Raw genomic sequence first — 17,500 nt, 5'->3', positions numbered from 1 at the left:
TCTATTTTCCTGGACATTAATATTTTTGTCTGTATTTGATCGTTTGACATGTTGTTCAGATGATCACTTCCTGTCTAAATGGGCGAACTCGCACTAGGAAATTTTCAGGACTTTCAACCGCATTCTCGGTAAACCCAACGTATGGCTGAACGTCTGATGCAAACGGCACACGTAACTGGAAACACTTCAGGAAACTCTTCTGATTGGTTGAATTCTACAGGACGTGTGTGTCGCGTTCTTTAACGATCCGCCTGGAAACAAAGATGCCGTGATGCCAAACCCCCTCATGGAAAAGAACAGTGTCATGTTATTTAAAAATATTCAATGGTACAACTGTCTTTAATCACACTATACATTGTTTGTGCAATCATTTAGGCTTATTTAAAATGTGTATTTAAGCCCTGTGTTTCAGTCTGTTCCTTGTCTGACGTTTGGTTGTTCTGTTTCTTTTGTTCCAGTTTGCGAGTATTCACGTTTGTTTGAATAAACACTGCTGCAATTAAGATCCTGCATCCTTTCCTGCTTCAACCAGCCCGTCACAATACGCAGGACCCTGGACCTTCACGAGGACGTGCCAGCGCGCGCGTGTGTGTGTGCGTGACCAGTGGCTCGTTTCCTTACAGAAGTGAAAGACGCCCAGCAGGAATAAGGGACATTCTGTGAGACACCATGTCACTTCCTGTTCTAAGACAATACAAGGGTGGTGTCTGTTTGTGTCCCATGGGGAAGAGTGACTGAAGAACCTCGCCTTACAAACACACACATGTGCTTTACCTCCTGAGGGTGAGACGCCGCTTAATCTAATCTTACACACACACCCACCCACACACACACACGCAAAACAACACTCTCACGGAATTCTGGGAAAATTTCCCAAGAAATCAGACACCCCGGACCAGAGAGTGTGTGAACAAAGCAGGTAAATGAGAATTAAGGTCACAGAGAGAGAGAAAGAGAGAGGATGAGGACAACGAATGAAAGAAGAGAGAGAGAGAGAGAGAGAGAGAGAGAGAGAGAGAGAGATGGAAATATAGTTTCACTTAAAGGGGACAGATCTGTTTTTACAGCATTTTACTATTTCCCAAGGTCCACCTGCACTGCAAAAAGTGAAAATGTGTTGCCTTAAAGAGCTATTTCTACCTTAACTTCAAATTATGAAGCACATATTTTAGTGTATAATGCAAGTCAAGGTTCCTTGCGTGACTAACAGTCATAATTAAGTTTGATAAACAGTCTGATTTTGTTACTGTACCTTTAAGGCTTCCATATAGTGTACCTACCATATACACTACTGTTCAAAAGTTAGGGCTTTTTTTTTATCATTATTTAATTTCAAGTCCCCCTGTGGTGAAAATGAAGTTTTAATGTTGTTTATATGTCTCTGTGGTGTTTTGCTTTAAGACGAATCTTGTGTAAATTCATAAGTCGACAGCATTGCTGAGTATTTTCTGCTTAAAACTGCAGTGAACCAAAGACAGTCTCAAAAACACGGTTTGAAATCGCTGGTGTTTCTGACGTCACACACTACCTTGTAACCAATCAGATCAACATGTGATCGTCAACGAGTGGATCTCTGAGCTGAGTGAGTGGAGGCGGGGCTCATTTGCATATTCATAGAATCACGTATACTAAATGAGGCAAGAGTGTAGAGTTACATTTAAGGCGTTTTTAAGGAAAAAAGGCATTTCGGTGATCAAAGATGAGTTTTAAAGGTCCCCTGACATGAAATTTTCACTTTCTGAGGTTTTTTAACATTAATATTAGTTCCCCTAGCCTGTATTTGGTCCCCTCGTGTCTAGAAATTTCAGTCGGTGTAAACCGAGTTTTGGCTATCTTTCTCTGCCTGTAAGAAAATGAGATCTCAGACGGGCTGATCTTGAATCTCCCCTATATGACGTCATATAGGGGAAAGGTAACCTCCCCTTCTCTGCTTTGCCCGCCCGGAGAGTTTGGCTCGCCCATGAGAAAGTGAGCTAGGAAGAACGAACGCGCGAGCGCGATTTGAGTTTTTCCTCGAGAGATATCATGGCTTGCAAACGAGCGAAGCATGGCAGTTGATCAGTGTTCGGATGTACAAATGAACACAAAGGTATTTTTTAGTTCCTTCATCCGAGCCTCTGAAGAAACAATGGGTTAATAATTTTATTTTCTCTGGAAATGCGCCGACACAACTTCCCAAAGTTGTGTATGGTCCAAACATTTCACCGACGACTGTTTCCTCAACTTGGGCCAATACAGAGCTGGCCTCGATGAACGTCTGAAAATAAATCCATCGAGCTACCAATTACACAACAATTTCTGATGTGTAATTGTTCAAGTTCAGACAGGTAATCTTTCTCTCAAATCGTTCAATACGGTTTATGCATAAGTCAAGCCAGTGACTAAAATATCAAATTCACATCGTTTCTTTTAGTAGTAGGAAAATAATCTTATTTAAATTGTGAACAAATTATACAGAAAGCGATCAAAGAACAATCTTTCCACACAGCGCGAGTTTATCTGGACAACTCGCTATGAAATCAATGACACACGTTACACTGCACAACGAAGCTCTTACTGTATGTACATCATCATGTTTGCATTGGTGAAAGCATTAGAGAGAGTGCAGAAACTGAGTTGCAATGATAAGATCTTCATTCTCCCGATCTGTCATCTGCTTGTTTAATGCTCACGGCACCACGGCAACATTTTATGTGATGGGAATAGATCTAAATACTTTAAAAACTTCTCACGATTCGTTAATCTCGATAGCTGTAATAGTAAAAACGTATAATAGCAGTAGTAAAAGTATTCGGGAGAGAGTTTCACATGTAATGCGTAGCTATTTCATATGCAAGCATGTCAGCCAATCACAGCAGTGGCCGCGGTTACACTGAATCCCACAGCAGACACGCCCCTTCAAACAGAGTGTTCAAATCAGAGGCTAAAAGCAGGCTAGGAAAAATGCCTTTTATTTCTAAATTATGACTATTTTTGATCTAAAAAACATACTAACATTATAAGGGCAACCCAGGAAACATTATAAAATAATAAAATAACCCCATGTCAGGGGACCTTTAAAGGATAAAATGATTGACTACAGGGGGACTTTAAGAACAAATTATAAAGAAATGAATACTTTTATTGAGCAAGAATGCATTAAACTAATCAAATAGTTCTTTTGGATTTTCTGATTTCTGGATTTTAAATACCTACCAATACTAATACTAATCGTGTTGAAAAGGACTTCGCAGATCCACATAATAAAGACACTGCTGCTTTCACACAGACTGTACCTGCGTGCTGGTCTGAGATGTGCTGAGGTCAGTGATGAGGTCACAGACGGGTTCAGTCTCGGGCGTGACTCTGGATTCGTCAGTGAGTTCGGTGAAGGGTTCAGTCTTGGGTTCACGGGGCGACGGCGGAGACAGGAACACGGGCGACGCCAGACGGGCACAAGCTCTGTAGAGCGGGGAGCCGTTCATCACTCTTCCAGGGCTGCTGGGACTCTGAGAGAAATACCAGAAGAGAATACAGTCAGTGGTCGGTTCTGTACTCGGTAGTTTCAGTGGTCAGGTGTGTGAATGCCAGTATTGTTTGTGTTGTGAGATGTCAGATGCCAGTGTTTGGGGAAGCTGCTTCTAAACTGCTGTTTGCCAAGACACAACCTACTCATAATTTAAAATGAGTTAAATCACAGTCAAACTAGCCTCTCGAAGATATAATCGGCTTCCATACAAGTTCACTACTATAATCATAAAGATCTATATAAAATTATAAGATAACCCACAAGTAAGAAGTGTTTTTGAAGCTGTAGTCCCCCTGTAGTCAATGATTTTATCCCTTAAAACTCATCTTTGATCACCAAAATGACATATTTAAATGTTTTTTCCTTGAAAAATTTCTTCATGTCTTAAAATAGCTTGAATGTAACTCGACACCCTTGCCTCATTTAGTATACGCGGTTCTATGAATATGCAAATGAGCCCCGCCTCCACTCACTCACTCACTCAGCTCAGAGATCCACTCGTTGACGATCACACGTTGATCTGATTGGTTACAAGGTAGTGTGTGACGTGTTTTTGAACCTGTCTTTGCTTCACTGCAGTTTTAAGGAGAAAATACTCAGCAATGCTGTCGACTTATGAATTTACACATGGTTTGTCTTAAAGCATATTAAAAACACCACATAGACATATAAACAACATTAAAAGCTTGATTTTCACCACAGGGGGACTTTAACTGTGGTAAAAACACAGTAACATGAGACCTCAGGTGGCTTATTTTGTTTACATAATGACAACAACAGCAATTTGTAGCAAGTTACATAAATAGATTAATTCGGATTAATTAGTAATACTAATAAGACTCAACAATTAAGTAATTCAGTTAATTAGGTCAATTACAGGCTGTTCATGGTTGCCAAGCAACTTAGCTCATTAATATGGCTCATCTAATCAGAATTAAGAGTCAGATTTATTACAAATCAGATCAATATTTACATGAAGCAAAGTCAGGAAGAGTTCAGTGAGGCTCACAGCATCAAACTTGAACACATAAATCATGCTCATAACTACAGGCTGAAATACACTACATGACTTTTAATATCTTAAGTTAAAAACCTTTTAAAGTGAAATGTGTCAGCTCTGATTGACCAAAATCTGCAGACAGGCTCTGAATTTTAGCAACTAGCATTGAGTCGTCCAGACTGTAAATTGGGGGCAAAAATATGTGCCAAAGTTGTGTAGTGTAGGAATACCAGCCTTAATAAAACTAGAAAACACTCTAATTTCTATAAAATAAATTAGAAAGAATACAGGAATGGCTTGTTACTGGAAAAGCAACACTTTTTAGTTGGTTTTAGTTAGTTTTAGTTTCTCTCAAACACTGTTAGATGGTTGTTGGACTGAATCCCATTGCAGATGGCGTTCAGAAAGTCTGCAGCTAAAAATAAAACAAACAATAACATGATTGCATGTCGACTATCACTGGATTTGGGCTTACAGGACTCTTGCTGTGTGCTGATCCTATAGCCGTCTGCTGTCAACACACCTCACCTGACCTGGACACATAAGGCGCAGAAAGTGTCTTTGGGTGGATTAAACGTATCCCTCGTTTCTTAACACACATGTAATCTTAGGCTTGGTTGATTTCACATCTGCGCAGATCAAACGGTCGGATTGTCCTTAAAATCAAATATTGCAACGTATAATAATCATAAACTGCATAAGCTTTTTTTTTTTTTTTTTTTAAACATATACACTCTTTAGAAAGAGGGTTTTCCCAGCGATGCCATTAAAGGGGTCATTAATATGTTCCTTGAGGTCCACTTAAGGTTTTTTTGCACAATATATGTATATATATTTGTCCATTATATGGAAAAACCCTCATTCTGAAATGATCCGTTTTTAAAGGGCAGCTCCTTTAATACCTGTCAGTAAGCGGCTACTGTTATGATTGGCTAACGCACACTCGCTATTGCACGTGAATAAGTGCTTTCAAAACATTATCCATATAAAACTGTCATTCACAGACAAGGCATTATGAAATCATTTACTTGTAGTTTGTGATGCCGCTGCTGTCAGATTCAGTACAGTCGCTGCTTCATCTGTCAACATAAGTTATTTAGCGAACTCTCCATTAGACTGAGCCTCGTTTACAAAGAAAATGCTCTGAACAAACATATAATCCTCCGGTGCGATACAGGATGCCATTAAATAAACCATCCACTTGTTGCTGATATCCTTCTGAAGTCTGTGCAGAAATTAGCTGTTTAAACAGGACGTGTCAAGGCCAACACTTGTGCTGTTGTCGACAGACTCAAGTGCGTAGATTATTTCTGAAACAACACGCATCTGCATACTGTATCCAGTGTAGACAGCGTCACTGATTATAATGGGTTCTTTTTGCTTTTGACGCAACGCAATGCTCACATCCAGTGTAACCAAATGTCAGCCGTTAAAGGTACAATATGTAAGAATTTTGTAATAAAATATCCAAAAATCACTTGCACAGTGTGATATATTTCCTGCAGTTGTGTACTTACAATATCCCAAAAGTCTCCAAAGATTTTTTATTTTAGAGAAATTCCCATTTTAAATAAGTGGCCGTCCCGGAAAAAAATGTCGCCTGTCAATGACGCAATATCCGCGCTATCCTCGGTTTCCGTTCATACTGCCATAGCCATGACGTAACCATGGCGACAGACGTGGACAACTGCGTAGTGCGTAACGTTTAGCGGCACGCAGTTCTTGTTTCTTTCAAACAGAGACCATGGCAAGCAGACTTTGGGACAAACGAGGAGAACTAAAATGAGGATCAATATCAGCGTGGCGTTTTGAGATGCCGAGAGCTCCACGTCCGCGACTAACTTGGACTCGACAGAGCTTCACGAGTCACGACTTGACAGCTTTATTAGACAGGTGAGCAAATGTACATAAAACAAATCAATGCTATATAACGTTAGCTCAACATGATGAAATGTTAGAATATGGTCAGTATGTTATTCTAATGTTGATCTAGCTTACTGCTAGTTTCGTATAGGAAACGAACTAACACGTAGTAAAACATTATAACTTTCAACACACATTTAAATGCCGTTTAGTGTGATAGTGTCACGTTAGACCAAGTGAAGCAGCGCTGCGTTACCTCACAAATTTATAAACTGACCTGTGTGAGTAATCCAGCACTTGCGGGTAGTTCGGTAGAATTAAATGTCCTTATTCCTTTATATCCGCGGGACTCGCGTGTGATATCTGTCTCTTTAGCAATCGCGAACTGCTTCATACCACTGTAATGTTAAAAAAACATGAATGTTTGCACTCATCCATAAATATTATTAGATCCATCAGCTTGACAGCAAGTCCCATCATTCAGCTCATCACTGCGTCATCAACCTACGCCTTTGTTATTGTTGGAAACTGCGCCCTCTTGTGGCGAAAAAATCTTACATATTGTGCCTTTAAGTGACTGAATGCCAGTGGGCGGGGCCTATGGTCCAATAATGTAAAACTATTGGTCGATGTATTGCTCTGGAGGCAGTCATATGCAAATGTATTTGCCCGTGTGACGCCACAGATCCAAACAAGCCCTTTTTGGAGTTTGATTAAATAAATGCTTTGTTTTTAATGAGGAGGATATTCTAAGCAATGAAATTTAAAGGATGTTTTAATGGTACAAAGACCTCTTATATGTCAAAAGATCAAGGCAAATTTGATTTCTCATGTCTCAACCCCTTTAAAGAACCATTTTTGGTTCCCCAACAGTTCTTAAAAGAACCATTTTTTCTCAGTGTGAATTTTGTTTTTAATAATCTAAAAGAACCCTTTTCCACTATAAAGAACCTTCTGTGGAATTGAAAGGTTACATTGATGTTAAAGGTTCTTCTTCTAATAAAGAACCTTAAGAGTGTTCTTAGAGTTTTTAAGAGTGTATATGGTTTTTATTAAGTTGTAGTTTATATCGTTTTATTTATTTTAGTTTTTAGACTAAACGAAAATGAGAAATGTTGCATTGGCAACTAACTGAAATAAAATGTTTTTTTATAGTTATTTCATTTCAATTAATGTTTATTTTGAGTGATGAAAAAAAAAATCATGTTTTTTTTTAGTATTAGTCAACAAAAATAACAACCCTGCTTTGTATAGTTTTGGCTTCCAAAGATGTCACGTAACCTGACATGTTCACACACCTAATTTGACTAGCTTCTATCAAGTGACACATTCATTTCCTCCAGTTTTACATTGAGGGTTGGATTAGACCAAAAACGTGGTGTTCCCCTGAAGAGCACAGGCACCTCTGGAGCTTATAAAGGTCCGGAATGAACTAAATGTGGCACATGGAATTGAATGAACCATTTCCCAACCCTATTCTTCATACAGTATGACCTAAATATAGCACACAGCTCCTCTCTGAGCTGGATTTCCCCTAGACTTCCTCTCAAAGAGTCTCCCACAAGAGTGCGGAGAAGGAGAACATGTTGTTTCCAAGTCCACCTATCCTGAAACCGACGGCTCAGTTACATCGATACATTTATGAAAATAATACCTTGTTAATGAAGATGCCCTCTGAGCTCTGTCTGCTGTAGATAGGCGTGGCGGGGTCCCGCGGGGAGGCGCGTGGAGAAGACGCCGCAGAGGAACGAGCAGACAGAGAGCCCATCTCAATCGCCCTCTCCTCCGTACACGGCAGCCCGTGAAACTTCAGGAACTCGTCTGTGACCCGGTCCACCACCAGCAGTCTGGTCCGGTGCTCCACCTCCAGGATCCGCTCGACAACCTGAGAGACAGAGGAACCACTGAAACGTATCGCACAGTACCATGGCATTACCACTCGCTTTTTGGTACAATTTAATCATAGTATTTTATTCTTTGAGGTACCGTGGGCTGCCATAGTACAGACATGGGAGGGAAAATGATATTTTTAATGGTTTCATGTTTGCTCGCAAAACTTTTGCGTACTCTCCCATAGGTATTGCGTTCCCAGACAAACTTTGCATTCTCTTGGAAAATCACTGAAACTAAAAGTTTTTCCTCCCACCTCATGTTATTTTCATCACAAACATTTAGCAAATAAACGCAAAGTTTCTCGGGGGAACGCAGACATTTTGCTAGCGAACGCAAAATTTCTCGTGGGAGCGCAAAAGTTTCGCCAGCGTACGCAAAGTTTCGTGTGGGAGCGCAAAAGGTTCACTAGCGAACACAAAGTTTCTCGCGGGAGCGCAAAAGGTTCACTAGCGAACGCAAAGTTTCTCGCGGGAGCGCAAAAGGTTCACTAGCGAACGCAAAGTTTCTCGCAGGAGCGCAAAAGTTTCTCTAGCGAACACAAAGTTTCTCGCGGGAGCGCAAAAGGTTCACTAGCGAACGCATTAGTTTCTCGCGGGAGCGCAAAAGTTACGCCAGCGAACGTAAAGTTTCTCGCGGAAGCGCAAAAGTTTCTCTAGCGAACACAAAGTTTCTCGCGGGAGCGGAAAGTTTATCAGGGAACAAAAGTTTTGCAAGCGAATGCAAGGTTTCTCGGAGGAACACAAAAGTTTTGCAAGAGAACGCAAAGTTTCTTAGGGGAACGCAAACGTTTTGCTAGTGAATGCTAGTTTCTCACAAGAATGCAAAAGTTTTGCTAGAGAACGCAAAGTTTCTCGGAGAAACAAAAGTTTTGCTAGAGAACGCAAAGTTTCTCACGGTAACGCAAAAATTTAGCTTGCAAATGCAAAGTTTATCAGGGAACACAAAATTTTTGTTAGAGAACGCAAAGTTTCTGGCTGAAACGCAAAAGTTTAAATAGGGAACGCAAAATTCTCGGAGGAACACAAACGTTTTGCTAGACAAATCAAAGTTTCTCGGAGCAACAATTTTTTTTTTAGGGCATGCAAAGTTTCTTGGGGAACACAAAAGTTTTATGAGAGAAAGCAGAAGCAATGACATTTTTACTCCCATCTTGTTCTTTTAAATTGTTTTTTTTTTTTACCATTAACCATGTCCCTTAAGGGCTCTATCATACCATATAAATGCTATGGTGCATGAATATTATGTCATTCAGCATGGTATTAGCATTTTACATATTTATTGTACCATGGATCACCATAATGTTTTTGATTTTTTAGATACACTACAATAAAAAGTAAAGAAAGACAAAAATCTATAAACTTATTGCACTATTTCAAGGCGGTCCACTGTTTATATATTATAGTTTTTCCCAGTAATAACTATGGTAAAATGTGGTTACCACGGTAAATGTTTGTTAGGGTGGAGGCGAAAGTGTAGGTTTCGCAGAGGCGAGACTGAACTGTTTTCTTAACATCTACACACAAGGATACAGTCTTAAGCAAATATACATTAACTTGTCACGTTAGTGTGGAATAGCCCTAGCTGCTATGGGAATAGCCTACAACACGACCGGTGTCTCAAAACACACTCAGATCCCTATCTAAACAGCATTGCGTGTCTGACGCGCGTTAGGAATGGCGTGTTTTACACTTACAGGATGATGCTGTCTAGGTAGGCATCTCACTATTTTTTTTTTGGGACACGTCCCCAGGTGAAGTGGTCCAACAGGTTCTCCTCTCTCATTTACCTGGTGATGCGTCTCTCCCTCCACGTTCTCCCCGTTCACCTCCACCACCCGGTCGCCGGACCGGAGCCCGGACAGGTCCGACGGGGAGCCTGGCTCGATCTTGCGGATGAACTGCGCTCCACTGTTGCGCTCCCCGTGCAGATGAAACCCGTACCCACGATCTCCTTTAGTCAAATAACACAGCCGTGGACGAAGCTCCCGCTCCAGGATCTCTCTCTCCAGAGTGTTCGCCATATCCAACTGCACTCGAGTTCAGTCACAACATGAATAGGCCTATATGCTGCTTTATGATGAGTTAAGTTTTAAAGGATGCATTATTCCACATGCTGAGTCTGTAGCCGTTGTTTCCGAGCCGTTAAGAAAATAAACAACATAGCCTATAAAAACGGTGAGAAATAATATCTTGGCTACTTTTTTTACTAATTCAATTTTAAAATAAAAATAGGCTACTATAGGCCTATATTAATATAAAATACAAATAAAAACTAAACAAAACACATAAAAACACCGCACACTTTAACGCTAAACGCGCTTAAAACCGTGTCCTCCGTTTGTTTTAATAAATCCCGCCGTGTTAAGAATGTTTACTTCAATTTGTGTTGAAAAACAGATCTTTACTCGAGTGTATCGTCCACAAAATGAATCTCTTCATCACACTTACAGTCCGATAAGTTTTTTTTCAGTAGACGTTCCGTCAGTCACGCGCATTCCACAAGCGTTCCCAGTGATACAAGGATGCGTATTCTTCTTCAGAAATAATATAATCAATCAATAATAGTCAAAATGAGTCTCTGAGGCATCAGTGTGCGAGTGTGAGAACAGAACAGGTGGAAGAGGATGAGAGAAAAACTGTAAAGTGTGTGTGTGTGTGTGTGTGTGTGTAAGAGAGAGAGGGGAGAGGGAGAGGAGGAGGATTTGAGAGATCAGATGTTGGATAAGTCACCGATATCCATGCGGAACTCTTCCTCTTCATGTGTGCTTTTGGACAGATCTGGGATCAGCTCATCTAACCCACACTGATTCAATAACACAGACACATAACTGACCTGGAGCAGTGATGATCAACTACTGTATAAGGTCCATTATCACCCACTGCATTTAAAACAGGCAGCTCGCCCACACGTTCAACTCCAAAACACAACGAATAAATCATTCAGTTAGAAAACAGTAGATTTACAATGAGTACAACGAATACATGACGCTAGATGTACTGTATTTGGTAATCTGATGCTTTTCCCCCTCATATTCACATCTGTAAATGTGTGTGTAGGTGCAATTTTTTATGGGAAGTAATTTTTGACCGGTCTGCCCTCTAGTGTTGACAAAAACTGTTAAATCAAAATTAAATCAAAAAGGTTGTGTTCAAAATGAAATAGCGTATATTGAATACTGAATGTTGCAAACAGTAGTACGCTATTCACGTGATGTCATGACGTTGGACGTGTAGTTCAGTGATTAGCGTCTAGTTATTATCTGAGAACATATTTCAGAAGAAATGGTTATTTTATTATTTATGATACACTGTCATTAAAATGTTTGGGGTAATAAAAAAAAAAATTATACTTTTATTCTGCAAGGGTGCATTAAACTGTACAGTAAAAACGTATTTAAGTGTAACAAAATATTCCTATTTTAAATAAATGTTGTTCTTTTGAACTTTTTTATTCATCAAAAAATCCTGAAAATATGTATCCCGGTTTCCACAAAAATATGAAGCAGTTTAACTCTGTTCAGCACTGATGATTATAAGAAATATTTCATGAGCATCAAATCCTCATATTGTGATTTCTGAAGGATCATGTGACACTGAAGACTGGAGTAATGATGCTGAAAATTCAGCTTTGATCACAGGAATAAATTACACTTTACACTATATTCTCATAGAAAACAGCTTTTTAAAATTCTAATAACATTTCACAATATTACAGTTTTTTACTGTATTTTTTATCAAATAATGCTGCCTTATTGAGCAGAAGAGACTCTTTCAAAAACATTAATTATTCAGAACTTTTGACAGTTTACATATTGTACCTAATAAACACATTGCAAAAGTACACTAATATGCTACTCTATATTAAATACTAGCGTGCTGTGCATATATATCATGGGTTACAATTTATTTTAAGGTGTCTGTGTTACAGTGCAATTATATAAGAGTAATATTAGAGCAATATTAATTAACAAAACGTTCTTACTATATGATTAGGGTTTGGTTGAGGTTTAGTTGCATGTAATTATGCCTAATTTACTGTTATTACTATGGTAAGTACATGTAACATATGTAACAACGACACTGTAAAATAAAGTGTTACCACATCATTTATATGGAAAAATGACTCAATAAAAGGTTGAGCGCAATGCATTGTGGGATGCAAATTTTGGCCATTTTTATGATATTTTATGAAGGAAAACTTGAAATAAGAGTAGTATGCTGTTCTAACAATGTCCTTTAATCTAAAACTAATATAAAACACATTTTCCATTTAGTTACAATATATTTGATAACAAACGTAATCAATGTGATGTGATATTTGTGTTGAATTTAACAGTCCTCAGTTCAAGCTGAATGTAAGACAGAGGTCTGTCCTGATGGTGGCGCTCCTGCTTTCCCCTTCCGTCGGTTTCCTCTGGGCTTTTCCTGTCCCAGGTTCCCTTTAACCTGTGGTGTTGGAGATGCTGGACTGGTCTTGAGCTTCTTGCTGGGAGAGGATCGGTGTGCGGCGGGACAGGTGTGCTGATTCACACACACGGAGCACAGCGGGCCGACAGGTAAACACACCTGCTGCCCGAAACCAACCAGCAGCCAGTTGATCTCGCTCCACAGATCTCTGCAACAAGGGGAAGGGCAGGAGAGAAAATTGCGGTACTTCAATGAAATTGTTGTGATGTTGTCTTTTAGAAATGAATGTTGGAAACAACAGGACGAAAATAGAGGTTACCGTGGTAACCACTCCTCGAGAGCTCTCCGTGTCTCCTCTGGTGTCTTGGTCTCTTTTCTGGTCCATCCGAGCCTGTTTGAGATTCGGTGGACGTGGGTGTCCACGCCTACACACACACACACACACACACACACACACACACACACACACACACACACACACACACACACACACACACACACAACATATTATAAATACAGTACTTACAACAAAAAAAGAATTGAAATTTGTCAAAGTTTAAAGAAAGATTTGAAGTTTTTAAGAATGTGGGGTGTCGCTTAAGAGTTCTGATTGGTTGCTAGGCAGTTGTAAGAGTGTTCTACCTAGTTTAGAGGGCACTGCAAGGTGGTTGCCATGGTATTCTGAATGGTTGTTAGGTAATTGCAAGGGTACATAGTTCTAGGTGGTTGCTATGGTGCAGCTCTGCTGTTTTATACATAGTTTCTAGGGTGTTCTAGCTGTTTTATAGGTAGTTGATAGGGTGTTCTTACTGTTTTATAGGTGGTTGCTAGGATGTTCTGACTGTTTTATTTGTAGTTTCTACTAGGGTGTTCTGACTGTTTTATAGGTGGTTGCTAGGGTGTTCTGACTGTTTTATAGGTAGATGCTAGGTTGTTCTGACTGTTTTATAGGTAGTTGCTGACTGTTTTATAGGTAGTTGCTAGGTTGTTCTGACTGTTTTATAGGTAGTTGCTGTTTTTTTGGCTGTTTTATAGGTGGTTGCTGCTAGGTTGTTCTGACTGTTAGGGGGTTGCTAGGGTGTTCTGACTGTTTTATAGGTAGTTGCTACTAGGGTGTTCTGACTGTTTTAATAGGTGGTTGCTAGGGTGTTCTGACTGTTTTATAGGTGGTTGCTAGGGTGTTCTGACTGTTTTATAGGTAGTTGCTGTTTTTTTGGCTGTTTTATAGGTGGTTGCTAGGTTGTTCTGACTGTTAGGGGGTTGCTAGGGTGTTCTGACTGTTTTATAGGTAGTTGCTGGTTTTTGGGTGTTTTATTGGTGGTTGCTAGGTTGTTCTGACTGTTATGGGGTTGCTAGGGTGTTCTGGCTGTTTTATATGTAGTTGCTAGGGTGTTCTGACTATTTTATAGGTAGTTTCTAGGGTGTTTTGGCTGTTTTATAGGTAGTTGCTAGGGTGTGCTGGATGTTTTATAGGTAGTTGCTGGTGTTTTGGATGTTTTATAAGTAGTTGGTGTTTTTTTGGGGGTGTTTTATTGCTGGTTGCTAGGTTGTTCTGACTGTTAGGTGGTTGCTAGGGTGTTCTGGCTGTTTTATATGTAGTTACTAGGGTGTTCTGACTGTTTTATAGGTAGTTTCTAGGGTGTTTTGGCTGTTTTATAGGTAGTTGCTGTTTTAATAGGTAGTTGTTAGGGTGTTCTGGCTGTTTTACCAGTAGTTGCTAGGGATTTCTGACTGTTTTACTGGCAGTTGCTAGGGTGTTCTAACTGTTTTATATCAAGTTGCTGGATGTTTTATAGGTAGTTGCTGGTGTTTTGGATGTTTTATAGGTGGTTGCAAGAATGTTCTGTGATGATTTTTCTCCGTTCATTATGGGAAAACTGATTGTCTAATTGGGTAGAAAAGTTAAAGCAACTTGAGTCAGAACAGAGAGAAACTTTGTCAAGTCAAGATAATAAGTTAGCTTCCTCCCTACCGATGCCTGAAACCTGGTTCCAGGCGATGTCCATGGCCAAGTGGGCCATCTTAGGGCCGACGCCCGGCAGACGCATCAGACCCTCCACCGTGTCAGGAATGTCTCCGCCAAACTCCTGCTGGATCAGAGCCGTGGCCTGCTTGATGTACTTCACCTTTGTCTGAGAGGACGCTTGTGAGTTTTTGACTCTTGAAATCTGTTGCTCTAATTATATATACACATGTATTTGAACACTTATGTGTCATTTACCCTCCAGAAGCCCACAGGGTAGATGAGTTTGCCCAGAGTCTCCTCGTCCATGTTGAGTATGGCGTCCACGCTGAGGTCATGCTCACGTAATCTCTGCATAGCGCCAGCCGTCACAAGATCTTTCGTTTGACTGGACAACATTAAGGAGATCAGCACCTGGTAACGACGCACCTGAGGAAGGAAGAGAGAAAGCTGATTGGTTGTTGATTACCTCCGGTGGTCTGCGATTGGTTCTCGCTCACCTCAGGCGGGGCCTCTGTGTCGTAGCATTTTTCTGCTCCCATTTGGTCCACAGGAGCGTCCCGTTTGCTCCTCATCTCCCTGATAAACGACAGCTGTGTTCTCCAATCACACGGTTCCCTCTTTAGCTCCGCCCCTTCCTCTTCATACTCCACCTTTAAACGCCCCCGCCTTGTTTTCCTAGATGACGTCAGAAGGGCTTGATTATCCACTGCTTCTTCCTTCACTTTTATGGTTGTCTTTTTGCAAGTTGACACAGTCTCTGTAAAATGTTTTATATATGCATGAATAATGATATAAAATATTTAGAATAGCATTGTTTAAAATAGTTTTAGCTCTACCTGTGCAGTTCATCTGACCTATAGGAGGCTGTGCATGTGTCAGCAGTGAAATACTCTGCTCGAGTACTTCTGCTTTCACTTTTGGAGGATCATCTTCTGATTTGAGCCCTTGAGCCATTCTGGATCTCAATCTACGGACTCCTTTATTTACAGCACTTTCCCCCATACTATCACTAGCAGAAGTGTCTAATCCAGATGTTGAATCGGTGAAATATGGAGAGTTCATTCTTACCCGACGACGAAACATATAAACACAGAAGCTCCGGACTGGCGCCAACATTAGTTGACATTACCTGACTTTACGTCACAAATATAACCTCAATTTTATATAACACATCTCCTAAACACAACACCAATGTCCATATTGTCGAAAGAACACGATGTCAGACTCCTGAGTGAATCATTCATTTGAGCCGAATCTTTAGAATGAATTCGTTCACAATAACAACACCTCTCTGAGCGAATCGTTTAGAAATCGGATTGTATGGATCCGAGGGGAATGACATAAAGGAATCACTGAAACGACTGTTTGATCGGGTTCATTGAAAACGAACTGTTCGAAAGAACTGATTCTCGGACTACACAGTTTCATAAGCGTAAATCATTTGTAGTTTCTTAACACAGCCTGTGTGTGTAAAGTGAACGGGCTCTCGCTGCTCTCGGAACTACAATTCCCTGCCGTTGGCAGTCACTGACTTGTTTTTGTAGGAAGTGCATGTCAGTGTAATAAACATGACTTCCGGGGGGCAGTAAAGGGGGCTGGTGTGAGAGCTGGGGCAGTTTCTGCTGGATGAGACACTGTGTCACATATAAATGCATAAATCGGGAGCGATTCAGCTATATCTTTTAGTTTATATCTTCTCAATATCAGGCCACTTCTATCATCCGCAGACGGTAAATAACAGAGTGTGTTTGTTTGTTGCATTGGCTTGTTTATGTATTGAGACTGTTTTATTTATTTATTTCGCCTTGTTTATTTGTCCACAGCGGGTACTTGCGTGTATTTAAACGGTTTATTTGTCTGGTTTATTTTCAGGCATTGTTCTCTGTGACAGTCAGAGAAATATTCAATTTTAAATGCACGCTTTTTGTGAGCTTGGGCTGAACTGAACTGTCACGAGGTGTCAGACGTTTGACTTCTGTGCATTGTTTTTCTCCCCTGTTTTCATGACAAAAGAGGCAATATTTCACAGGAGTATACTGTTGTTTATGTCGCAAAATGAGTTATGACTTAATTTATGAGGTCTCGAGGGGTCTGAAAACCTACGTGCACGCGCAGGTCTCCTGAGGTCAAATGTACTGGAAATGACATGTCACAAATCACACATGTAAGGTTGTTTGAAGGATTTTTCTGACTCTGGGACCACACTACCAGACTATTAGGGGCCCACGGCGCCTTAATATATGTGTGATATCTTTCATTAATAACATAAGAAACATTTATTTGTAATTCTTAGGTATAATACAAAGAAAGAAAAAGCAGGTATAGGGGAGAAAAAACTAAAGGTTATATATAAATATATATATATGTATGTGTGTGTATGTACTGTATATGGTGTTTTTGTTTACTTTTTGTGCACCTCCAGCTCCAGGAGGTCTAAAGTATCTCTCATTCTCTCTAGTTCAGGGTCTTTCACAGGCGTGAAGATGAATAAACAGCCCAGTAAAGAGTCTCTGCGGGACAGGCTGAAGGGAGTGTTTGGCCTCGGTTCGTCCCGGCCCCACAGCAAGCAGACGGAGAGCAAACCCTCAGAGTTTATCATCACACTGGAAATCCTGATGGTCAGAGATGCTCCAACTGAACATTCACATCTTCTGTACTTCTCCATGACCTTGTGTTCCTCATATAATCTCTCTTATCCCATCGTTCAGGAGCTCACTCCAGAGTCCAGCCTAAACCACCGGATCAAAGTCATCCACCATGTGTGTGATCTCGCCAAATCCAAGAAGTTTGAGGAGGTGAGATCGTAGAGGTGCAGCTGTGTGTTCCTGAATGTATATGTGCGGATAAGTGGATCTAAAGTGTGT

At 40.4% G+C, this 17,500-nt stretch overlaps 3 protein-coding genes across 5 annotated transcripts in view; 1 reads left to right on the top strand and 2 right to left on the bottom strand.

Moving 5' to 3' along the window:
- LOC130070047 (Na(+)/H(+) exchange regulatory cofactor NHE-RF2) overlaps positions 1-10,913 on the bottom strand; it is a 19,929-nt gene extending 9,016 nt beyond the window's left edge. The window contains exons 1-3 of the mRNA XM_056234325.1: positions 10,051-10,913; positions 8,026-8,256; positions 3,276-3,488 (exon numbers count right to left, since the gene is read on the bottom strand). Coding sequence (XP_056090300.1) covers positions 3,276-3,488; positions 8,026-8,256; positions 10,051-10,284 — 678 coding nt within the window. The 5' untranslated portion in view covers positions 10,285-10,913. The remainder of the gene's footprint in view (positions 1-3,275; positions 3,489-8,025; positions 8,257-10,050) is intronic.
- A 1,569-nt stretch (positions 10,914-12,482) lies between these two features.
- nthl1 (nth-like DNA glycosylase 1) lies at positions 12,483-16,035 on the bottom strand. Of its 2 annotated transcripts, none has more exons than XM_056234319.1 (6): positions 15,473-16,035; positions 15,134-15,393; positions 14,892-15,062; positions 14,643-14,802; positions 12,990-13,095; positions 12,483-12,878 (listed from the first exon to the last, which is right to left on the bottom strand). In XM_056234319.1, exons 1-6 carry the CDS (start codon positions 15,750-15,752, stop codon positions 12,608-12,610), a joined length of 1,248 nt encoding a protein of 415 aa, XP_056090294.1. In that variant the 5' UTR covers positions 15,753-16,035; the 3' UTR covers positions 12,483-12,607. The 2 variants fall into 2 exon arrangements, with proteins under 2 accessions (XP_056090294.1, XP_056090295.1); XM_056234320.1 differs by having other exon boundaries at positions 15,491-16,034.
- Positions 16,036-16,201: 166 nt separating this feature from the next.
- tsc2 (TSC complex subunit 2) overlaps positions 16,202-17,500 on the top strand; it is a 60,569-nt gene continuing 59,270 nt past the window's right edge. For both annotated transcript variants that reach the window (XM_056234316.1, XM_056234315.1), the window contains exons 1-3: positions 16,202-16,366; positions 17,100-17,254; positions 17,345-17,431. In XM_056234316.1, coding sequence (XP_056090291.1) covers positions 17,120-17,254; positions 17,345-17,431 — 222 coding nt within the window. In that variant the 5' untranslated portion in view covers positions 16,202-16,366; positions 17,100-17,119. The remainder of the gene's footprint in view (positions 16,367-17,099; positions 17,255-17,344; positions 17,432-17,500) is intronic.

Source organism: Rhinichthys klamathensis, unplaced genomic scaffold, assembly GCF_029890125.1.
Source record: "Rhinichthys klamathensis goyatoka isolate OS25496 unplaced genomic scaffold, OSU_Roscu_1.1 h1tg000393l_1, whole genome shotgun sequence".
Taxonomy (NCBI): domain Eukaryota; kingdom Metazoa; phylum Chordata; class Actinopteri; order Cypriniformes; family Leuciscidae; genus Rhinichthys; species Rhinichthys klamathensis.
Note: the sequence above shows the minus strand (reverse complement) of the source record. Positions and strands in the feature narration are given on the sequence as shown.